Below are 25,256 nucleotides of genomic sequence, written 5' to 3'. Positions count from 1 at the left end.
GGTGGGAGACCTGTATGCTTTGTCGTAGGCCTTGCCCCTACCTGTCGAAACCCTTCACTTCACTCCCTAGCACCAGAAAAGGTCACGGACAGTTGAGCATTCCATTTTGGTCAACTTTGGTGGCTGGGTGGGGTATCAACTTACACAAGAGATTTTGAAGCTCATTTTTCCTTTTCTGATTTCATTGGTAAAAATCTCTGAAACTTTAGGCTGGTTGCTTAACTTTGCCATGCCTCAGGTTCTTCCTCTCTGAAAAATGGAGTAGGAATGTCTTCCCTGCCTATGGAGACTCATGTTGTAGCACTTACAATGAAAATCACAGCAAAATAAAACCTAATCACATGGAAAGAAGAAATGAAGCTTTCCTAAATGGCTTTTGGGTACAAATGAAAATCAAAACCACAATTACAAGCTATTAATAGAACAACACTATACACCAAAACTTATGGAATGTGACCAAAGCTGTACTTAGAAGCAAATCCATAGCCTTAAATGCTTCATGATCAATGAGAAAGAATGAAAATCAACAAAACGTTCAACACAAGAAGTTAAAAAAAGAGAAATATGAGGAAATTAGGAAGCAATAAACCATAAATATGATAGAAATTAATGTATGAGAAAATAGAAAAACATTAGAATTTATAAGTGAATCTAAAAGCTGATTCTTTGAAGAAACCAATAAAATGGATGTGCTCTTCTTAGATATCATGAAAATAAGAGAGAAAGCGCAAATACACAAGATTAAAGATGAGAAAGGGAATATCACCACGGATATGGAATAGATTAAATTAAATTACAAGAGAATAATACAGCTCTAAACAAAGCTCTCTAAACTAGACTATTAGAAAGTCTCTGAGATGTACTACATTCAGAGATAAGGTATATTGGATTTGACTGAAAAAGTTAAATTGGCTAACAGCCATGGGAGCAATTTAAAATGATGTTTAATGAATAATATTTAATGTTAATGAAAAACAATATATATGAAATTTCAGAAGGCTCCAAACAGACCTAGGCAGGGTTTAACTGGAACAGCTGAGAGGATGAGGCAAGACAGTGATCAGTGTGGAAGGCACAGGGAAGGCGGGGCTGGGATGGGAATGAAAGCAGGTGGCCCAGGGTGGAGGGCAGATGTATGGGAGGTGAGGTCAGGTAAATGGGGCTTGGGACAGATTGTACCTAGAGATCAATCCCCAGTGTACTTTTGAGACTCATGTTTGGCCATCTGAGTCCTGTCTTTCTTTATACTTCATGGTCATCCAGGGAGATAGCCCCTTACTACCTACTCACCCCTGAGTTTCATGTATGTCAATGGGAAAGGGTTTGGAAATCTGGAGCACTTGGACAAATGCAATTTTAACAGTGATTTATGGGAAAAGACTACCTGGTTATGGTGAAGAAATTGGTTCCTACAAAGCCATGGTGTTCATAACTTCAAGATTTCAGGTGCTTCCCATATGCTTGAATATGGGATATGTTCTTCAAGCATATGGGAAGCATATGGGAGAGTGAATGTCACAAGGGCTGGGGCAGAGTGAGATGCAAATTTGTCTTTCTTTCTGGGTCATCATCTAGCCTTCACTGGCCTCTCAGACTCTCCATAGACTCTCTCTGGAACCAGGAGACAAAAGACATTAGGACTTTAAAGGCCCAGTTCCCCATGATCAATAAATGTACCACCATTCATCTAAATAATGCTGTTGGCAAATGTGGCCTTGAGGGTAAGGGGCACCAGACTCACTGAGCGATAGAAGGCTGCGTGGGAATATTTGATCTTGATGGCTATTTTTACTATCCTGTGGCAGCATTAATCTATGCTCTCTTTAGCTATGGTGTAGAGAAGAGAGCGAAGAGTTACCAAGTTCTCATGATTTACCATCCATTTTACCTTCACTATCCCCTATCATGCTCACCATCACCAACTGATCGGAGTCATTATTATGCCCATTGAACAGAATAGGTAACTGAAGAAATTAAAGAACTTATAATGTCTCTCAGCTAGAAAGTGGCAGGGATGTGATTTATACCTTGGGTCTAAGGTCCTTGGTTTTTCTACTCCACCGTCCTGGAATTTTCCAGGTAGGCACAAGCCCAGAAAGAAGATTTTCTGAAATGTTCCATCCTGTCCTCTGTGGCACCCGTCTGGGAGCCCAGAAGCAGCCTGTCTGTTTTTGGGAACAGATGTGAGCTGGAGAAGCAGTCTCTCACTTTCTACTTCTATCGGCAGGCTACACAGCCCTTCTCCTGGTGTTTTTCCAAGACACTCTCTCCAATCTTTCTCTGATGCCTGAAATTCTGTTTGTGGGCATCAAACTTGTTCCATAATGAGAGAAAAGGCCAAGGGAGGAAATGGCCCTGTGAAAGAAGACAAATGGCTGCATGTTAACGTAGAGTGGGACTGGTTTCTAGGAGATGCTTTCCTGGAAGAAATTCTAGACAGGAAGGTGATTCAGGCTGAAGGCACAAACCTCTTATATAGGAATGTTTCTATCAAAAGGGAATAGGGGCAAACAGGAGTGGCCGGTGATTGTCAAGGCAGACTCTTCCCATTTTACAACTGTCACCTTGGAAGAAGAAATACTTCTTTACTTTTCTTAGGCTCCTGGTATTTAGTTAAGCCAAAGGTATAATATGTTGTCAGCTTCCATTCATCTGTGATCACTGACCTCCAGATCACCTTCTCCTGTGCTACCTTCATTGCCCTTCACCCACAGACACTCGCAGATGCTCAGCAGTCAGAAAATGATGGAGAGGAGGTAGGCTGTGCATCGCTGTTCTTTCTCCTTCTGTGCTGATCGCCCTGGACCAGTTGTCAGCAACCCTCCTATCACTCACATTTCCACGGCAAGGAGTTTGGTAATTTATCATCCGTGTATTTTAATCAGAGCAAGAGATGCCTGGAGTGCATTTCATCAATCTTGAGGGAGGAGAGGTTTAACCCCCAGTGCTTCCTGCACCCCCCAGTCAGTGTGACTCCAAGATGGATTATGCAACGTAATGTAGGGTAATGGGAAGGCGTCTCACCAGATCACAGAGGGGTGTGGTAACATTACGTAGGCTCACTGGGCCTCCTCCTCTCTACACCGGGGAAACTGTGCCTCCTTGGAGGGCCATCCATGCACTGGCACATGGTTGGGGCAGGACAGTTTTGGGTTCTTCACCTCTTTCGGTTCTTGTTTTTAGAGCACTTAGTGCTGTTTTTCTTTATAGCCATCGCATTCTTGTCCAGCTATCCCTGCTCTATTGGTGGGGGGCGGGGTGGTGGTGGTGGTAGTGGTTGGGCACAGCCTTCATCCACTCCCCAATTCTGGACAAATAACTTCCAGTTGGTCTCTGCAGTCTTATGTCAACACTGCTGCTTCAGTCTTAAGAGGGAACCACCATACCGAGAACCTACTTTGCACCAAGTGTTACATAATTGATCTTATGCAAACCTCCAAGTAGTCCAGGAAAGTAGGTATTGTGCCCATTTTGGAAGGAAAGGATGGAGTCTTATAAAGACTAAATGATTTCCCGGTGATGACACATAGTTAAGAGTGATGTAAATTTGATTGTAAATTGCAGTGTGTCTGACAATTAGATGCCTGGATTACATTGCTCCCTCCAATCCCAAGGGCTTCCCTGTTAGTGGCCATTTGAGGAAGGGCACTTTTTTGGAAGAAATGGGGCTGCTTCTGTTGTTGGTATGTGTGCCTCACTGGGTTCAGGTAATTGAAATCCTTAAATACTTGAAATAACCAATCTCTTCGCTTCATCCTGCTGCCTTCCTAAAAACAATGTAAAATAGTGACATGCATTTGGATACCTCTTTCCTGTTGATGTGAAGGCTCTTCCCTTTTGACAGAGGTGATATCTGTACAGTCTTGACCCTATTTGTATGAGACTTGTTTGGTTCTATTCCAGGCTCAGACTCCCATGCCTGTGGCAGTGGTAGACACATATTCAGATACTCCTCAGGAGATGGCCTCAAGAGAGGCAAAGGCTCTGGTCCAGAGGGCCAGCCTTATTGCAGTTATGCAGGAGGCAAGGTTTGTTCTGGTCATATGTTTCTGTGGGTATCCATTGTACCCATTGAAGCTTGATGGAAAGAGCCTGGGGCCACCTGCTTTTGAATACCATCCCTACCTCTTATAAACTCCCATAATCTGGGGATCCCTGGGTGGCGCAGCGGTTTAGCGCCTGCCTTTGGCCCAGGGCGCGATCCTGGAGACCCGGGATCGAATCCCACGTCGGGCTCCCGGTGCATGGAGCCTGCTTCTCCCTCTGCCTAGGTCTCTTCCTCTCTCTCTCTCTCTCTCTCTCTCTCTGTGTGACTATCATAAATAAATAAATAAATAAAATAAAATAAAATAAAATAAATTCCCATAATCTGGACAATTCACTTAACTTCTCTTGGCTTCAGAATCCTTATCTATAAATAGGCTCAAGGAACCCTTTCAAGAGTAAAGGCTCAGATAAACTGACACCTGGAGGCTTATAGCACATTGCCTGGCACATAATAGAGTACCCTGAGGGTCTATATGGACAGCTTACCTCTAATTTATGCCCTTATCTCCTTCTTCCCTTCCAGATAGACTTGAAGTTTCCCTGAGTACTTGGATTTTATGTGCATTAAATAGTAACATGCATTGTTTCTCTTTTCACTGAAGAACTATACGTATTTTTTTTAATAGAACTCTACCTTGTGACAGTTTGCTTCCTGAGAAGCATTAACTGGGGCATGACCTTTATGAATCATCCTGATGGGATGACTAATTTCTGTTGGATGACCAATTTCTACTGGGATATCTGGTTCCTGATGGAATGGCCAGTGTCTGAAGGTATGGCCAATTCTTTTTTAAAATTTAATTTTATTTTTAAATTATTTTTAAATTTTAAAACATTCATTCATTCATTCATTCATTCATTCATTCATTCATTCATGAGAGACACACACAGAGAGGCAGAGACAGGCAGAGGGAGAAGCAGGCTCCTCACAGGGACCCCAATGCAGGACTCAATCCCTAGACCCAGGATCATGCCCTGAGCTGAAGGCAGATGCTCAACTGCTGAGCCACCCAGGTGTCCTGGTATGGCCAATTATTTTTTTTTTATTTTTTTAATAAATTTATTTTTTATTGGTGTTCAATTTACCACATACAGAATAACACCCAGTGCTCATCCCGTCAAGTGCCCCCCTCAGTGCCCGTCACCTATTCACCCCCACCCCCCGCCCTCCTCCCCTTCCACCACCCCTAGTTCGTTTCCCAGAGTCAGGAGTCTTCATGTTCTATCTCCCTTTCTGGCCAATTCTTAAAGTGATGTCTAGTTGGTAGGAGGTCATTTCCTGGTGGGAGGGCTAATTTCTGCTTCAAGAAAGGGCAGCTATCATTTATTAAACCTCTGTTGTGGACCTGAGCTGGTAAAGGGAATGTATGAATTATATGGGATTTAAAGCCTTCCATGAAACCAGCACATAACTGGCAGCAGCTAACAGCCTGGCTTCTAATGCCATATTACCTGGTTCAAATTTCACTGTTGCCACTTCAGGATGTGACTTAACCACTATATGTTTCTGTGATGGTAATAGAATCACTATCATAGGGTTTAGGGGAAGAATGGTCTCCTGCCACATAGTCCAATAACATTTAGCTGCCCTTATTTTTATCCATATCTTGTAGACAGAGAAACCAAGGCTTGGGAAGTGACAGTGAGGCAGTCTTTCTCTTTCAAGAGGAAAACTCAAATTTAAATCTTGCCTGAGATCCAGTTCTGGATCTCAGAATTGTCCTATATTCGTTTTCAGTTCAAGCCAGCTCTTTGCAATGTGAGAACATAAGCCTCCCACTCAATGGGAGTAATGCCCACGGGGCCATCCTGAGTACAGCATGACACTGAGATCAGGCTAATGGCAGGGCCACAGTAGATCTCTGCTAAGTATAAACTGGTAAGACCCCAACAGAAAGCAGACTCACTAGTAGGAAAGGGTAGAATTTTAGTCTCCATAGGTTTCATGGGCTTGACTGATGCCAGTTGGCTGTATGAGAAGTGGGTTATAATTGACCATTGCTAAATAGTAAGCTCTTTGCCATAAGAGTGACTCTCAGCTCTTATGCATTATCTCTTTTGATCCCTTTAGCCATGCTAGGGAGGTATAAAAAATTTATCATAAGAAAGCTAAGGTCAGAGAAGTTCACATCTTGCCTTATAGCATGTTGGCAAAGACAAGATTTGTGTTTGTTGAACCCTTTTGCCTGTATTCTTCGTGCACCCATACTGCCTTTGTCCATGATGATAGGACTATAGGACCATCAGAGGGCCAGGAGAGGGTCCTGGCAGGGGATGAGAGAGAAATTGGTAGCAGACAGTTCATGATACCAGTAAGCAATTAGGGAAATCAAGGCCCCATAGGAAGGAAGTGAGATTGGGCATGGTATAGAGAGCCCATGATAAGAGAACACCTCAGCCTGAAAGTCTAGGAAAGCTAGATGAGGGCAAATTTGATCGCAGGCCTTCTAGGATGCTTGGGCTCTCAGTGGTACCACCCCCATGGATAACAGCAGGAAGGTGCTCCATAAACCTGGGTATCACTCCTATTCTCAGGCAACCAGGTCAGGTCAGTGGCTCCTACTCTCTCTGGCTCTGCAATTACCTATATTTGGATTCTGTTTCAATGCCAAAGACCTGGCCTTCACCCACCTTAAGTCAGGGGATCTCGTATTAGTGGTAGGGGAGTGAGTGGTTAGTGATCTTGAGAGTCTGCAGAAAGCTATGGTCTCTTCCTATGAGAATATACTTCCTCATAAATGTTACATGCAGTTTCAGAGGGTACTTAGGTCCCATGGGATTTACCCATCAATCCCAGGGAAGTCTTATATATTTGGTTATAAGCTTTGCATTAATCTAGTAGGTTGTATTGGTGGTTGAACAGGAGTAAATGGAAACAGTTTCATGTGCAGTAATAAATAAACATAAAAATAGATAAAATACCTTGTATAAAACAAGAAATATGCACTAGTTCTGAGGAAAACTTCAGAATCTTATGAAGAAGCAACAATAGCCATGAATATGTTCTTGGATGGTAAGAGTCAACATTTAAAAATGTAAGTCTAAAAAATGAATAAATGGGATCCCTGGGTGGCGCAGCGGTTTAGCGCCTGCCTTTAGCCCAGGGCGCGATCCTGGAGACCCAGGATCGAATCCCATGTCGGGCTCCTGGTGCATGGAGCCTGCTTCTCCCTCTGCCTGTGTCTCTGCCTCTCTCTCTCTCTCTCTGTGTGACTATCATAAATAAATAAAAATTAAAAAAAAATAAAATAAAAAATAAAAAATGAATAAATAAAAATGTAAAGTCTCCCACTATTAATCATTAAATTCCAAGCAATTCTAACTGATAAGAATTTCAGGTGTGAGAACTTTCAGAAATGATACTAGGGTTCATTCAGAAGAGAGGCTGGCAAACTATGGCTCATCCAAATCCAGCCGACTGCTGTTGTTTTTTTTTTTAATAAAAGTTTGGTTGGAATACAGTCATACTCATTTGTTTACACATGACCTGTAGCTGCTTTCCAGCTACAGAGGCAGAGCTGAGTAGTTATTAGAGACTATTACCCACAAAAAGCCTAAAATAATTACTGTCTCTTTAAGAATAAGTTTGCAGACTTCTGGCCCAGAAAATTAAACACATGGAAATATCTATGAAAACGTAAGAAAAAATTGATATGGGCAGACTAGCCTTACCAAATTTCAAAAGGTTTCATAAATACATACTATTTAAATTAGTTTGGTATTGGCATAAGATTAAAAATTATTCAGTGCAGCAGAGGATGCAGAAATAAGTCCAAATATTGGGGTAACTTACAGCTAGTATATGATAGGATGACATTTCAATTCAGCAGGAAAAGATGGACTATTCCATAATCAATGTTGATATCTAGGAAAAGGAAAAAAATCTCAATTCTATCTTTATGCCTTAAATGAAGGAAATTCTAGATGAATACAGTATTAAATGATGATCAATGGAATCCTAAAAAAAAACTGTAAGGAAACAAAAGCTACAAAAGAAAGACGGTTTGTGTGTTTTATTTAAAAACTTTTTAAAAAGCCTACTCAGTAAATTTACTATAGTGAAGCCAAAAGGCACATGAGAAACAAGACAAAGTAACCTTGTCCTGGGAGACAGAGCTTGAATGCAAAGAGAGCCAACAAATCAATGAGAAAATAATAAAACAATCTAATAGAATATCAGCAAAGAGCATCCACAGGCAGTTCAGTCATACACAATAAAGAAATGAAAAATAGCAAATAAACATATGGAAAAATACTCATTCTTCTGTTGATTAAAGAAGTGTAAATTAAAACAACTCTGATATATCTTAATGTACCTGTCAGATTAGCAGATTGGCAAAAAGATGAAAAGTGTCAAGGGTGTGTGGAAGCAGACATTTGCATATATAGTTTGGAAGAGAGTAATTGCAGTCTTGTCAGAGGGTAATTTGACTGCACTTATGAACACTAAAGGCACCTACACTTTGACCTGGCATTGCCATGCTTAGATTATTTTACAGGTATGCTCAAACACACAAAAATATTTGGAAGAGGAGATTAATTGCACATTATATTCTTAAAATAACCAGAAATGATCTAAATACCCATCATTAGGGTTTTATTGTGTCAGTGTTTCTCAAACCTGAGTAATGTATTGATTCCAGTTAAGGGAAAAAGAAATTCTCAGAAACCTTTTCTGTTGAATTTAATTATTTTTATTATGATGTTTCTCCAAAATGTGGAACATTTGAACTAAGTACAAACCTCATAGGTATATAGTTTTGTAATTCTGTAAATTAAAATCAAATGCATAAAGTACATACAAAAAAACCCAAAACTAATACAATTAAGGTTCATAATATTAAGTTTAGAAGATGTGCGGTAGGGCAGCCCGGGTGGCTCAGCGGTTTAGCGCCGCCTTCGGCCCAGGGCGTGATCCTGGAGACCCGGGATCGAGTCCCAAGTCGGGCTCCCTGCATGGAGCCTGCTTCTCCCTCTGCCTGTGTCTCTGCCCCTCTCTCTCTCTCTCTGTATGTGTCTCTCATGAATAAATAAATAAAATCTTTAAAAAAAAAAGTGCAGTATATTCTGCTGAAAATAATTGTGGATGTTAACAGTGGGGTTATATAGACATGGTTTCAATTTTATATGTAAAATCTGTACTTTCAGTTCAGCACCTAATCCTGCTTACATAAATAGGCTTTAAAACTATCTTAATACATTTAAGCTTTGTGTCTTTGTTCAGGGTATTCAGATCCATGATTAATAAAACCCTTCAAATGGTGTCATTGATAATCTCATGAAGCTACCCAATTTCTTCAAAGATAGTCAGCATCGAGGCTTATTGAGATGTGTGTTAATAGTATTTGATCTAATTATCACTGGAACTGAGGGCAGAAACATTCATCCTGGGGTATGTACTGCTGTGCTTGTGGCTAATGAGTTGAGGCACACTGTCCAGGCACAGGAATAGACTGCTGGGCAGGGTATGGCTTCAGCTCTATTTTTGCCCCATTCTACCTGGAGGACTCAGTTTCCCCCCTCAACTTGTCTTCTTTGAAATTACCCTGAAATCTTTGTTTCCATGGACCACTGTGATGTGGTGGGATCTTCACTTGCAGTGGCTCTCCTGACAAACACAAATAACTGTGCAGCAACTTGGGGTGGTTCTTGCTAAAAGGTAGTTCTCCAGGCGATCCAAAACATGAATTTTACTCATTTACTCAGGAGATATCATCATCAAAATGAAAACACAGAATTCATGAAGCCTGAGTGGACTACCAGGTGCGCTGTAATATGGCGAAGTTTGGAAGAGAGAAGGCAGGGTGAGGGCTGTGACTCCAAAGTCACAGTCACAGGATGGGTTTCCTGGGCAGCCTTGTAGTGTGCCTGTTGACAACGTGCCTGAGCTTTGGAACTAGGACAACAGGGGTTCAGGTCTGGCCTTCGCCACCCACTCACCAGCTGTGCGATCTGGAGCTTACAGGATGGCGAGTGCCAGGGCTGGCACTGTGGGCAGTTAGGCCCTCAGCTCCGTGCCACTCACTTCCTTCTGCCAGGGCTAATTGACCCCTGCTCCCCATTCACGATGTCACCGGGGCACCTAGGGCAGTGGTCTGAGGCAGTAGAAGGATGGTGGAGAGGAGCACCAGGGCTCTCCTCAAAGATTGGGATGACGCAGCCCTGGGCCGTTAAGTAGATGTTGGCAGAGAGCATTTAAGCATTTAAAATCCTTACATCAGATGTTTTCATGCACTTCCCTGCTGAGAAGTGCAAAGGGTGCTTGGTTTAACTGTGGTTATTTACAGCCCAAAGAAAGTGGCTGGCAGTTCGAGGGAAGCCAGGGGTTTTATTTCTCACTCTTGTTTTCCATTTCTGTGATTTATGGTGCTTGGGCCTGAGAGAACTCGCCTGAAAAGCTCTGAACTCAGTCCACTCCCGCTGTACCCCTGTGTGAAGCAGGCCCCCTCCCTGGAGACTCAGCAAGGCATAGGGGATGTGCCCTTGCCCGAGGAAGCGGAGATGCTGGCCCTGCTGCCCAGGGGCGGCTGGTGACTCAGGCTGGCCTCCTCCGTTTCTGGCCCTGCGAACACCAGCCCCGAAGCTCTTGGCATGAAAACTGATGTCAGAGCCACATCTCACTGTTGGTTTTCTTCCATCTGCCATTTGACCTCTGATTTTCCTTAGGTAACATGTTTATTTAAAAAAAAAAAAAATTGCCACTTCTTCTCAGGGCTATTATTACCCATTTTTGTCTTGATTCTTCGGTATCTGAGCATCTGAGAGGTATTTTCTTACCTTGCCTACCCCTTGCCCAGGATGGTATTAGACAGAAGGCCCAGTCTGGAGCACACACTGGCCTGGGTATGGACCAAAGATGCCTGTCCCTACTGGGCAGCTCTTCGACAGCCTGGGTGGGAATGGTCATGTTCTTGGCACATAGGAGGTATTTCATAAATGACTGCTGAGGGTATGGAGGGGTGAGGGATCTCTGATTTTGGGGGGGCCTTGCTGCAGAAATGCAGTTCTGTCTCCCTGTGCAAATTGGTTCCTTCAACTGTGTTCGTAGAAATGTAAAAATAATAATATTCATAGTAATACTCAAGGTAACTGGGCATGCGCTTTGTATCAATCTCTTCTAATGCACATGACAACCTTGTAAAGGGGGTACTCTTACTACTTCCATCTTACAGATGAGGAAATAAAGGCACGGAGGGGGTAAGCAATTTGCACAGTCACAAAATTAGTTAGTGCAGAGATGGAATGCAAGCTCACTTCCATTTGACTCGCTACCCTGCACTCGTGGCCACTATGAGATGCAGTCTTTTCTCAGGTCATCTGAGTCCCTGTGGACAATAAAAGCTGTCATGGTGGGAGCCTACAGGTTTTACATCTAACCCCACCAGAGTGGCTTCCTTGGCTTCCTCAGCCCGGGGGCTCTTTCTCCTCTGTACCTCCTGCCTGGAGTGCTCACTGGCCCCAAATCTCTTTTACTTTTCACGGACATATGTCTCTCCCCTCATTTTCTTCCTGCTGGAGCAGAGGCCAGGGCTTCAACTCTGGGAACTTCAATCGTGCCATGCTAGGCAAGAGGTTTATCATTTTTTAAAAAGATTACATTTATTTATTTTAGAGAGCAAGAGAATGAGTAGGGGAAGGGGAGAGGGAGAGAACCTCCAGCCAACTCACTGCTGAGTGTGGAGCCTGATGCAGAGCTCAATCTCAAGGCCCTGAGATCAGGCCCTGCGCTAAAACCAAGAGTTAGACACTTAACCGACTAAGCCGCCCAGGTGCTCTGAGAAGCTTATCATTTTTTTCTTAAGATTTTATTTATTTATTCTTGAGAAACAGAGAGAGAGAGAGAGAGAGAGAGAGAGGCAGAGACACAGGCAGAGGTAGAAGCAGGCTCCATGCAGGTAGCCCGACTTGGGACTCTATCCCGGGTCTCCAGGATCACACCCTGGGCTGAAGGTGGCACTAAACTGCTGGGCCACCGGGGCTGCCTAAGCTTATCATGTTTATTGGCCTTTTCAAAGAGCCTACTATTGGCTTTCTTGACCTTCCCTAAATTATGCTCACTATTTCATTAATGGCTACTTTTATCTTTATTCCTTTTTTTTCCCCCTTTGGATTTATTTTACTTTTCTTTTTCCAGTTTAGAGAGATGGACATTTTAGCTCATTAATCTTCGTTCTTTTTTCACATGAGGCTCTACATTTTCCTCTAAATTCTGTTTCAGCTGCATCCTGCATGTTTCGATCTGTATATTTTTTATTATCATTGACTCAAAATATTTTCTGCTTGTATTATTTCTTTTTTGACTCATGGATTATTCAGAGGTGTGTTATCTTAACTTCTACACACACATGAGGGATTTCTGTGGTTTATCCTTTGGTGATTGATTTCTCCATAAATCCTGATACTCTGATGTCAAGGAGAGATAGGCTCCTGTTGACCACTCCTGACCTTGTGGCAGGAGCTGACCCCTCATCACTGCAGCTCCCTACACCCTCCCTACTCAGGCTGTGTCTGTTTCTCCATTTCACAGATGAAGGAATTGAGACTAAAGACTTGGCCCAATGTCACACAATTTGCGTGCTGGAATTGTGGGCGTAGAGGGAGGAAGGGTGGACCCAGCCCAACCCAGTGCCAAAGCTCAGCTCTGCCATCTTCTCCTCTTCATGCCACAAGGGATGTGAACAAGGGAGCTGTGGTGTCAGCAGAGGGAGGGGGGTCCTGTGTCATCACCACTCAGTGGCCCCAGCGCTTGCTGCCCTGCAGTCATACCTTCACTTCCTACTTTGTGCTCATTTTCACGAATGAAAGTGCCCTCTCCAGACTTCCTGGGTGAGTTTTGAAAACAAACCCAGGCTCTGGTCACTAGCTTTCTTCATTTCAGCCACCCACCACAAGGAGCAATGGCCTATGGTCAGCGTGGCAAAAATGACTTATAAAAATGCAAAAATAGCCTGAAGGAAGGGCCTGCCTGTGGATGTGAGTGACATGTCATTTGAGCAGCCGATGGATGTCAGCGCCAGCCTCCCACACTCCACTTGACGGGCAGACCTGTCGGTAAGCGGCCCCTTTATGATTCCCATCATAAAACAAGCCCATCTGGGTGGTTCATCCTTAGCAAATATTAAGGAGAAAAATGAGGACGCTGGTCATGATTTGGCACACAGGTTTTCATTATTGTGTTGTCCCGCAGCATGTTTTTCTCTGCCCGCTCGGAGGTAATCTCTTTGCTGTCAAATTACTCAAGTCAGCTGGAGAGAGAATTTGCTCCAGCACATGTCCTTTCCAGAGATCATCAATAAATAATAAATAAACTTGAGAGTTTCTAGAGCTTTCTGTTTTATAATGAGGTCATTTGAGCTTGAGGTAGTGAGAGGATACGTAGTGAGAGGAGAAATGGGGAGAAGATATGGTCCAGAGATTCTGAGTGTTAGGGATCTAACTTGCCAGGTGTCAGTTGGTGGAATTTGCTAAATCTACAGCTGGCCAAGGACTGAGGCAGGCTTGGGACGGGTGATCCCAGCTGTAGGGCTGTCCCCAGGGGAGACGGCCCCAATTGCCATGGAATCTTCACTCATTTCACGGAAGCTAGGCAGCCAGTTTAGTTTGTGGTGTTTGGTCAGAGCATGTATGAAGTGGGAGAGACTGTCCATTTTTTAAAAATTAAAATAATAGGTTTTTCTTATACAAAATTAATGCATGTTCATCCTGGATAACCCTCCTACAATTTCAGCATTTATAGATAATCACTTTAACTTTAAAAAAAAAAAAAAGATTGTTTTTATTTATTCATGAGAGACACAGAGAGAGGCAGAGACACAGGCAGAGGGAGAAGCAGGCTCCGTGCAGGGAGCCCGATGGGGGACTTGATCCCAGGACTCTGGGATCACGCCCTGAGCTGAAGGCGGATGCTCAACTGCTGAACCACCCAGGTGTCCCTTACTTTAACTTCTTAAGTACATTTTATTTTAGACTTTTCCCAAGGAGAAATGCATTTTACAAAATGGATCTTACCATGTACATTTTCTTTTGAATCTTACATTTTCAAGTCACTATGTAGTAGAGACATATTTCTTTGTTAGTACGTATTCTGGTGTAGTATGTTAATAGCTGCATTGTATGAATGTACCGTAATTTATTTAGCCAATATTGTATTGTTGGGCTTCCTCTCTCTCTCTTTTTTTCCTTTCTGCTATAAACAGTGCTGCAGTAACCGTAGAGCTCATTTGATATGCACATCTTTACTCTTTATAACCTTAGGATAAATCTCTAAAATAATTGTTGGGTCAAATGGTAGGCCTTCTTTTCAATGCTTTTGATCTGCAGGGCCTAAGAGCATGCTATTAGATCTGAACTTGTCATGCTCTCACTCACATAGTCTGAATGTGAAGGGTCTCTATGTTTTCTATTCCCAATATATGACATAACAGACAAAAGGATGAATATTCTCAGGGCTGGTGGTTATGCATGTCCAGAGTACAGCTTCACCGTAGCACCTAACACTCTAAATTGAACCCATTTGCTTACTCTTCTGTCTCTCCAGCTGTACTAGGAGCTACTTGAGATGAAGAATTCTTATTTATCTTTATAACTCCAATGCCTGGTACCTAGTAGGAGCTCAGTAAAAATTGTATTGTTCATTCATATAATATTTATTGAGGGCCAACTATGTGCTGGGGACTCTTCTAGGCACTAGGGGTACCTCCGTGAGCATCCACGCTCTCACAGAGCTTGCATGGAAATGCGCTTGTGTGGTCAGTGACTGCCCTCCCCCCAGTGGTGGCTTCTCTACCCTTCAAGTCCCAGATTCTCTCTGAAAATGTCCCTGATCCCCCTGGGCCACAGTGTGCTGCCTGCGAACTCAACGGCAGTGAACGCCTGCATGATTTATTTGGCACTTAGCCTATGCAGTGTGAATTGTTTTCTATATTTTTATAGCTCTCTCTGGCCTCCCCAGCTTGACCGAGGACACCTTGAAGGGTGAGAACACCATGAAAATGGAAACCACAGTTTTTGCATCTGTGGGTTCACAGCTCCAAATGCTGCCTTACACAAAGCTGGCTTACTTTGGTGTGATGCTCCACACATCCAGCGAGGCTCAGCCAGGCACTCTGCTTTGAAGCTCCTGTTACCTGTCTTCTCTGCTCTGGCTCCCCAGTATTTGATGCTTGAGTTGCATTTTCCACATTGAACTCACAATGACAACAAGCTCTAGGATGAGTGGAAAAGGCCAAATTCCCTCAATGAAAAGGAAAGCACAGAAAACTTATTAGAACCAAAACTTAAGGGATCCCTGGGTGGCGCAGCGGTTTGGCGCCTGCCTTTGGCCCAGGGCACGATCCTGGAGACCCGGGATCGAATCCCACGTCGGGCTCCCGGTGCATGGAGCCTGCTTCTCCCTCTCCCTGTGGCTCTGCCTCTCTCTCTCTCTCTCTCTCTCTCTCTCTCTGTGTGTGTGTGTGACTATCATAAATAAATAAAAATTAAAAAAAAAAAAGAACCAAAACTTAAAAAAAAAAAAAAGATCTAATCAACTACACATGGTGATAGTGAACCTGAAGTTCTCTTAGACAGCCATGGGTAGAGCAGGAGAAGGGCTTGTCCTGCATAGCTGGTGAGGCTTTTCTGTAAAAAACCATCATGCTATAGTGGGAGGGATTTCTCAGCCTCTCCTTCAATTAGAGGAGACGGGAAAAAACCCACTCAGTCCTCATGGTTTGAAAATACTCAACCCTGAAGGATTCTTCTATCCACTGCCACAAAGCCCTTTTTCTTGTGTCCTTTCATCCTATATCCAATGCCCGCCTACCTGTAGCTGCCAGCATTTGGAGTGGCTGACTTGCTCCTCTCCTGGGACATAGCTGTTTGATAATTTACAGGTGGACTGTCCTAGCATCCATCCAGATTTGATTGTGGCTGTTAAAGCTTGCAGCTCCAACTCAGGGGAAGTGGTTGGAATTAGAGGGAAATGAACCAACCCTGAGAAGTTTTGGTGGAGAAATTCTTCTGCAAAGGAACAACTGTGAACTTCAATTTTGGGTAACAGGGCTGAAGAGGAAGGAGGGACAATGGAAGTGGGGAGAGTAGGGATTACCGTGTACTCTAGTGGCATTTGGGGACTCCTTCTAGTCCACTTGAGCTCATCTTCCATACTCACAGAACACCCTCTCCCATCCTCCTGCAAATCAATATCAGGAGGGGCTTGCAGCAGCAAATAATGAACTCTGACTCTTAACTTTGCCTCTGTGTTTGGTTTATCTCCTTAACAAGGAGGTAAATACAGATACACTGAACTAGTTTTTGCTGGTTGGTTGATTGAAGAATTGGTGATTAGAATCTGGAACTACCCCAAAGCACAGTATTTGTCTCCTGGTTTAGGAGAGATGGTTGGGGCAGGATTGACCCATAGTTTTGCTAACACAGAACCAAAGTGTGATACAATATACTGCTGGTAGCACTAGAAAATTAAAGGTGACTTTTCAATCAGGATTGCAAGCTGACAGCAGCCTATCTGAGGAGCTCCATGTAATGAGTATATTGTCTTCGATAGGGGGCCTTGATGACTGATAGGTGAGAAGCTGCACCACAGCCTGGAATTATTATGCTCACTCACAAAAGAGGGCAAGTGACAGCACAGTGATCTATTAGTGCTGTCTGTGGGGTTAATGGCAAGCTTTCCTGCTGCTAGTGGTCTATAAAGAGAGCAAAGAAGAGGGAAATGGTGTGTAGGGGGGAAATCAATAGCATTAGCAGAGTCATGATAATAAATGCAATCATTTATTTCTGGGATGGTTTTTATGAACTGGTTATGAACTTGATATTCTTTTTAGTTTATAGGTTGGAGAAAATGGGAATTTGGGGGAAAAAACTCCCAACTTTTTGTTAGACACCGCAGCCATGTTGAGTCAATTAAGACTTACTTTCATAACCTTTAAACAGGTGAACTGAGAAATGAATGTATATGCAGATGGAGGAAGTCAGGGTATACTGGGAATAGAGTGTGATCTTTAATGTCAGGAAGACCTGTTTTTTTTTTGTTTTTTTTTTTTTTGAATCCTGGTTCTGCTTATTACTAGCTGTATAACTATTGGCTAGTTCTCTCATCTGTATAACAGGTTAAGTATATCTCCCTAGCCAAGCTAGTTATAAGGCTGAAATAGCATCATGCATGTTTGTAAATGTGTCTAACACAGGACCTACTAGGCAATAGCTACTCATCGAACCAAGGCTATGGTTTGCTAACACTTTCACCATCCTGGTATTTCATACTTCATGGCAGTCACCAGTTCAATGGCCTCTGGGCCACAAGCACAGAAAGACTTGTGTGGTATATGTGACTTTCTGAATCTGTTGGTTAACAAAAAATCACAAAAGTTTAAGGATGAGCTCAAACCTTTAAAAGGCCTAGAAATTCCCTTCAAAACCTAACAGTAAGCCCTAGAAATACCCAAGCAGAGGTATAATGTTGATATAACATAGGTATTATAGAAAAGATTATTAGGGTGGATAGAAAGAAGAAATAAGAGTTTACATATAGATTGTTTTTTTTAAAAAAATGAAGTTTGAGGGCTACCTGGGTGGCTCAGTCAGTTCAGTGTCCGACCCTTGATTTTGGCTCAGGTCATGATTTCAGGGTCCAGAAATCAGCATTGGGTTATCGTCCGCACTCAGCAGGGAGTCTGCTGGAGATTCTCTTTCTGCCCCTTCCTCCGCTTGCACTCACTCTCTCATACTCTTTTACTCTCCTCCCCTCTCTAAAAAAATAAATAGTAATAGATATTTACAAAATGAAGTTTGAATAGTTATTTTTTTTAAAAGCTGGTAAAAAATCTGAGGAAAAATATATGGGTTTTCATGTTTAGCTTCTTAAATGGCCCAGAGCATATAAGTTTGAGTATTCCTGATTATTTGGCAGGGAGGAATTAACATATACTTACTGCGGCAGACATGATTATATGTGTTCTTTTCACAATTCAGCGACATGAGGCATGTTCTCCACATCTTACAGATGAGGATATTAAGAGTAAAATATTTAATGTAGACTCAAGTTGCAGAACTGTAGTGAGGCTGGGGTTCACATTCCAGTCTCTTGGTCTTCTTTCTTACTGCCTTATGGAAGAGAGGATATTGGCACCTCGGAAATCTTCCTTGAAATTTCTTCCCTTCCTAGGCCCAGTGAGAGCCCTTCCTTAGGCTTTGACAGCAGTTGTATCTTCTGTCCTCATCCCACTTAACGCACTGTATTGTGCTTGTCTGTTCACTCGTCCTTATCTCCAGAATGAACTCCACAATTGCAAAAACTATGTGCTCATCATCTCTGGACCTGCAGGACCTTCCTGGGGCAGCTGGCACATATTGGGTACCTGGGCAACATTGAGTGAATGTTGGAAGACAGCAACCAGGTGTCCAGCTTCAACCCTTTTCTTTGAGCCATGGTGGGTCTCAACTTATCTATGCAGTTTCCTGCTTGGTCTCATGTTCATCCCAACTCACTTTCCTTCCCTTCCTTTCTTCATGAAGACAAATGTTCTTCCAGCCCATGACTCCTTTGGTCTACTAGGATCTTCAGCTTCCCTGACCTAACCCCAGCTTTCTTCTGGATGTTTCCACTGTCTAAGGTGCTGCCTCCTTCACAGGCTTCCACAAGCTCACAGGCTTCCTGAGTGTTTTGGCTGTATCTGCTCATTCTCTACCAATGAAGCCTCCAGGAAGCCACCACTCCAGAAACCCTAAAATCTGTGCTCTCCCACAGAGGCTAGGTGACATCCATGGTCTGCCACAAGAATAAGATGAGTGCAAGTGTGCCAGAGGATAAGTGCAGTGATGTGACTGTGGGGAAGATTTCCAGTCACTTCACTTCTCAGCTGTGGGACATCTAACTCTCTGAGCCTATTTTTCCTCATCTGTGCAATAAGGTCAAAGGTGCCTATCAGGTAGTAATTTTACAAAGCACAACTTTGATTCGGGCACTGTAAGAATGCTGGAAGTTCTGTGTGTACAAGTGAGTCTCTGGAGTGGCTGGTGGCTGGCTGACCTCCCACATCCTCAGCTCCATAGCACAGTAATCTAAGGGTGGCACAAACACATAATTTCCTAATAGAAAATGGGCCTCCAAAAGCAAGGAAGAAGCTTCTGTTGATGACAGAATGGAACAAAAGGTGAAGATGCTGGAGAAAGTGATGGCTCTCTGCAAGAAAAGAGACATCCAGTGGGGGACATTTTGTACTAAAGTGGCATTTGTCAGTTTTGGGTTTTCTCCCTTAGGGCATATCCCTCATGGCTGGCGAGACACTACTAAAAATGAACAATGAAGAAAAGATAGGAAATATAAAAGTGTTGAAAGCCTTGGAAAGTTTCATTTGTTTCTTTGTTTGGAACGATTCTGTTCTTAATGCCAAGGCTGATGTTTCTCCTTCCGCTTGTTTGTCGTTAGTATTCTGCGTGAAAAGTTAAACACTTGAAACGGATAAAGATTACCTGCCAATGCTTTCCCCATGAATCAGATTGAAAATGCAAACTGTGACATGAGGCAGAGGCATTTATTTTATTTAGTGGGGAATCGGGAAAGGAAATTGCTAGGTTCCTGCAGCCCCAGGCACTGATAGGTCACACCAGCAAATTCCTCACCCCTTCCCCTGCCTCCTCCCCCACTCATGGCCTTCCCTTCCTTCTTCCCTGCTGTGCCCCAGTATTATGCCGCGCTACCTCCTTTAGAAGCACTTCTGAAATCTTCAAAAGTGGGCTTTTCTTTATAAGAATATCATAATAGATTTTACTTACTATCTTATGGCCATTTGAATATGTCATGCCAATGGCAGGAATGGCAAAGGAGTTTCCTCTGTGTGATAATGGCCACAATTTAGGTGTGGTTCCTCAACTACCTTGAAAGGAAGACTATAAGACTTTGGTTAGGGGCGGGGGTTGAGTTTTGTTCATTTTGATCTGCTAGATGTAACCATCTTTCTGCTCTCGAGATCAGAGAGAGTTGATGGTTAAATTATTAAGCTCTGTCACTGTTTGGCTTTTGGCTTTCAGCAAGCTACTAAATCCCTCTGGAATTAGCTTATTTATTTACTGTTATTTCTTATATGGAATGCAGATATAACTATGAATTGTTTGATTCATTTAACTACCTGTAACCCCCTCCATTGCTTACCACCCTCCACCTGCCTGGAGTTAGTGTCTGGGTAGGGTATTTCTCCCCGTCTATTCCGAGACCACAAGCCTATTAGGATTGTTGCAATGACTAAACACCTAACTGGAGCAGCAGGTGGAGGCCAAGTACTGCTCCAGACTCCCAGCAGGTGGGTGCTCACTCAGCACTGTTTTGTGCCCCAGGGTAGGAGAGTAATGCAGGAATGTAATCCTGTCTTCTCTTCCCTGCCTAAGAGGCATCCCTGTGCAGCCCACAGCCATGGGAATAAAGAGAATGAGAATATTGGTATCCATGTGTCCTGAGCTCAGCAATCTTTTTCGAGTTTTTCTCTCTTCTATCTTTTAAAAAAAATTTTAAGTAGTAAACTTTGATCCTCTGCCTCCATTCAGTACGTATCAAAGGTGGACCCTTGATACTTATATTTTTGATGTGACACATAAATCAGAAATTGGTGGGAGACATTCTTCATTGCCTTTAAAAGGCTCTTACTAAAGAGAAGTAATAGGTCCTCTTGATCTGGGATGTAGACTTTTCATGATGCTGTGTATGTCCCCAGAGGAATAGGAGGTCAAATCTCAATGAGTCAGCATAACTGGTATGCTCTTTGCCTTTTTTGTGGCAAAGTGGGGTACATGTATATTTTATATCTGCCCTCCTGAGAGAGGCACCAATGCATGCTTGCAGCATCGCTCTCCTGTCCTGGTGACTAAAAGACAGAGAGGTATGTATGTGAGCCCAAGAAAGAGGATATGATCGTACTAAATAAATAAACAGCCTCCTTTCCTACCATTTAAGGAAGTGGCTAGAGTACTGGATAGAGAGTGGAAGGATGGGGTTCCTGTTCAGTGAAGCCTTTAACCAGCTGTGTGAGCTCTGGCAAGTTCTTTAATATCTGTGGGCTGTCACTAATGTGAGGAATAGGGGTATATATGGATAAATATGCATTCATATGTATTCCAGCTGTCTGACAAAACCTAATTTCCTATAGTAGCTGAGAGTCTGCCAACATCTGTCAGAAAGCAAGCCCACAGATAACTGCAATAGAATGTGCTGCTGTTTTATGGTTATTTTACCCAATTCACAGGTTCAAGGAGACCATATTTGAGGGTTGTCTGGTATACTACACAGTACAAGGCACACCGATGTAGGACACAGCCTATTGCTAAATTTAAGCAAATCCAGAAGCAAAATTCTAGGGAATTTGAGGGAAGCCTGAAGGGAGTCCTTCTATTAGATACTTGAATCCCCTCTCCAGTATCTACAACGAGCATTTTCTACCCTTCCTTACCCACCTTCAGTGACAGGGAATGCAGTACTCTCCTGAGGAAGGCCAGTCACTTTATGAATTGGAACTTATGTAACCTGTGTGTATGTACTTGCATGTCGTTGTGCGTATGTGAGTATGGTGGTTCATGAATTCGTGTGACTGAAACTCCTACCATCTACCTCTCCTATATTTCTAAAGAAAATAGGATTTTTCTAGGATTGTCGAATATTTTAGATTCTTGTAGCCTCTTTCTACTGGAACAGTTAATTGAGGGTTGATTTTGTTTGCAAATGTTATGCATTATTCATCCAGGGTCTCTGCGGACACCTCATTTCCTGCCGTAGAAATCAACAAACAGATGGGTGTCATTGCTGTTGCATTGTTGCGCTGAAAGAAAAATGGTGGATTGGAGCATTTTGTTCCTCTTTTTGCACAAGGAGCCTTTTCCTGCCAGCAGTTTAAAAGCCTCACTGTTTTTGACCAGCATTATTCCTACTTACTTTCCTCATTATGTATATGTAGGTAGGGCTCTTGTATAGGATGGTATTTGATACCTCGGGACATTGTTCCCAGTCTTATTATCCTGGGACCATCTTCACTCTGAAGTGAGGAGGAGTCGGTTGGGCTATGGACACATTTTGTGAGAATCCGAGTCCTCTGAGTACAACTTACCCTGTCCAGAGAGCTGACACAATTAATAGCCTGTGGCTAGGTACTGGGATCTGTCTGGTGAGCCTCAGGTTTACTTTGATATAACTGGCTCTCAGCATCCCATGCAGGGCTCTGCTTCCTCTTGTGATCCTTCTTCCTCCATTGCTGCCCTCAGGATCTCACACAAGCCTGGGTATATACAGGCTCAATGAAACTATGTTTAGACACTAAAAACTTGGCCCCTGAGGACTCCCTAGGATTTGTAGCCTCAGAGGAGCTTTTGAACTATGTTCTTCTGTGTGACTCAGTTGTGTACTTGCCAGATATTGTGCTTTAGGCTTTCGTGCAAATCCTTGACCAGTCATATTATGTAGAACCAACTAAAGTGCAAATCATTTTGTCTAATTCCTGGAGATCTCCTCAGATGAGTTGAGCATTGACTCATTAGTGAGATGTATGACATTTTTACATGTGTCAACCAACTACAAATCTATCTTGGGGCTTTTCCTCACCTAATTTATAAGAATATCATAGTAGATTTTGTTTACTATCTTATGGCCATTCGAATATGTTACGCCAATGGCAGAAACAGCAAAGGAGTTTCCTCTGGTGTAATAATGGCCACAACTTAGGTGTGGTTCCTCTGAAGTACCACCCTGAAAAGAATGTTGAGGTTGTATCTCTGTTCAGTGACAATGAAAGCTGGGATTGACTAGCACTGTCTGCTGTGGGAATGCAAGAGCAGAGGGGAGGTGTGTATACTCGGTTTAGTGTAATTCTTGGAATACCAGCTCTAGAGCTGCATTTCTTCAGTTTGGATCTTTGCTCTGATACGTCTCATAGTTGTGTGTGACCTTGGGCAAATTACCTAAGCCCTCTGTGCCTTAGTATCTTCATCTGTAAATTGAAGATATTGATAGTACCAACCTCTTAGGGCTTCCTTATGGACTGAATCACCTAGTTTGTGTAAGGTGCTTAGAATGATTCCTGGCACATAGTAAGTACAATAGAAGTGTTTGCTGTTATTGTGATTATTAATGCATGCATTTGACTTTAAATGTAATGAAGGAGTTAAGGTTAACCTCAAGTGTTTGTCATTTATAAGTCCACTTTGGGTCCTCAGGATTACCACTTTTTTTCCTAAGGGCTTATAAACTGTCTCGTTAAGATATTTCCTATGACTTTGCTGGGCATTATTGTGTATCTTACAGCATATATTTTTGGATCCATGCTTTCTCATTTCTTGCAAATTAAGACTTTTGCCATTGCCTAATCTTTAGGCCCTGCTCTCATTCTCTGTTAGAACACAGATGTCTTTGACAGATCTTAGTGACATATTGATTTCCATTGTGTATCATGCACAGTGTTAAGAACCTCTTATTCCTTGTCTTATTTACTCCTCACGACAGCCTTTTCAGGTTGGCACTGTGATCACCTTCATTTTATCAATAAGAACACTTTAAATAAACACTTAAATATCTCTAAGATTTGGAGAACTTAAATGTCTTACTTGAGATTACTCAGCTGGCAGATGGTAGAGTTTGAATTCAAACCCAGTCTTTGTTCACATGAAAGTTAGTTTAAAGATGTTTTATACCATGGAGAAGATCTTAAAAACCGAAAGCAGAGGATGATGGTTGATTTCTGAGACCGGATTTTGGAGCTGAGGTAAAGTTCTGAATCAGGAATCACTGTCATTTAAGGCCAAGCACACAGGAGGTTGTGATGTGCCCATTTTGCCTTTGCTGAGTTTAAGTGAAGGAGGTAGAAAGAAGGCCCTGAATTTAGATTAAATTTTCTCAATAGGTCAAAGAAAGGTCATTGAGATTAGGATAGAGTCCAGGGATATGGTCAGGGATTAGCCTCATGAGCCAATTAAAGTTTAAAAATATGAATTGCAGCCATGCTTCCTATTGAATTTATATAAATTTTTAAGGTTCTAGGTAAATGTTTAATAGCCACTGTCTATTTAGCTGTCATCTTGCATTGCATGGGTCCATTTTTCTACCTCCCAGAATTATTCCCTATGGATATGTCCATCTTTCTACCTATTCAAGACTTTATGCATTCAGTCACCCCTGAGCTAGGTTGTCATATTGTGGATAAAGAAGTGAATAAGATAGACCCCCATTGTTTTGGAATGTACTTTCAAAGTTAAGCAGAGGAAACAGAAAACTAAACATACCTACATGGCTAAGTTGAGGCTTATATAGAGATCATCATTAGGCTCTGTGGAATCCCCAAAGGGAACATTTAACCCATCTAGAGATGAGAGAGGAATGTTACTGAAAACTTACTGAAAGGTAAGTTTTTTTTTTTAATAAATTTATTTTTTATTAGTGTTCAATTTGTCACATACAGAGTAACACCCAGTGCTCATCCCATCAAGTGCCCACCTCAGTACCCACCACCCAGTCACCCCCATCCCCCACCCACCTCCCCTTCCCCCACCCCTAGTTCGTTTCCCGGAGTTAGGAGTCTTTCATGTTCTGTCTCCCTTTCTGATATTTCCCACTTATTATTTCTCCTTTCCCCTTATTCCCTTTCACTATTATTTATATTCCCCAAATGAATGAGAACATATAATGTTTGTCCTTCTCCAATTGACTTATTTCACTCAGCATAATACCCTCCAGTTCCATCCACGTTGAAGCAAATGGTGGGTATTTGTCGTTTCTAATGGCTGAGGAATATTCCATTGTATACATAAACCACATCTTCTTTATCCATTCATCTTTCGATGGACACCGAGGCTCCTTCCACAGTTTGGCTATTGTGGCCATTGCTGCTAGAAACATCGGGGTGCAGGTGTCCTGGCGTTTCATTGCACCTGTATCTTTGGGGTAAATCCCCAGCAGTGCGATTGCGGGGTCATAGGGCAGGTCTATTTTTAACTCTTTGAGGAACCTCCACACAGTTTTCCAGAGTGGCTGCACCAGTTCACATTCCCACTAACAGTGCAAGAGGGTTCCACTTTCTCCGCATCCTCTCCAACATTTGTGGTTTCCTGCCTTGTTAATGTTCCCCATTCTCACTGGTGTGAGGTGGTATCTCATTGTGGTTTTGATTTGTATTTCCCTGATGGCAAGTGATGCGGAGCATTTTCTCACGTGCTTGTTGGCCATGTGTCTGTGTCTTCCT

General features: G+C 42.7%; 1 protein-coding gene across 2 annotated transcripts in view; it reads left to right on the top strand.

The window, feature by feature from the left end:
• CLSTN2 (calsyntenin 2) overlaps nucleotides 1-25,256 on the top strand; it is a 616,484-nt gene that overhangs the window by 122,179 nt on the left and 469,049 nt on the right. Inside the window, exon 1 of one of the 2 annotated variants that reach the window (XM_077864942.1) lies at nucleotides 4,706-4,820. The exons of the other annotated variant lie outside the window; for it this stretch is intronic. Within the exon in view, the coding sequence (XP_077721068.1) occupies nucleotides 4,721-4,820 (100 nt within the window). The 5' untranslated portion in view covers nucleotides 4,706-4,720. Of the gene's footprint in view, nucleotides 1-4,705; nucleotides 4,821-25,256 lie in introns of those variants that run through there. 2 annotated transcript variants of the gene reach the window in all.

The sequence above is a fragment of the Canis aureus genome, chromosome 22, assembly GCF_053574225.1.
Source record: "Canis aureus isolate CA01 chromosome 22, VMU_Caureus_v.1.0, whole genome shotgun sequence".
In the NCBI taxonomy this organism is placed as follows: Eukaryota; Metazoa; Chordata; class Mammalia; order Carnivora; family Canidae; genus Canis; species Canis aureus.
This window is presented reverse-complemented; position numbering and strand designations above follow the sequence as displayed.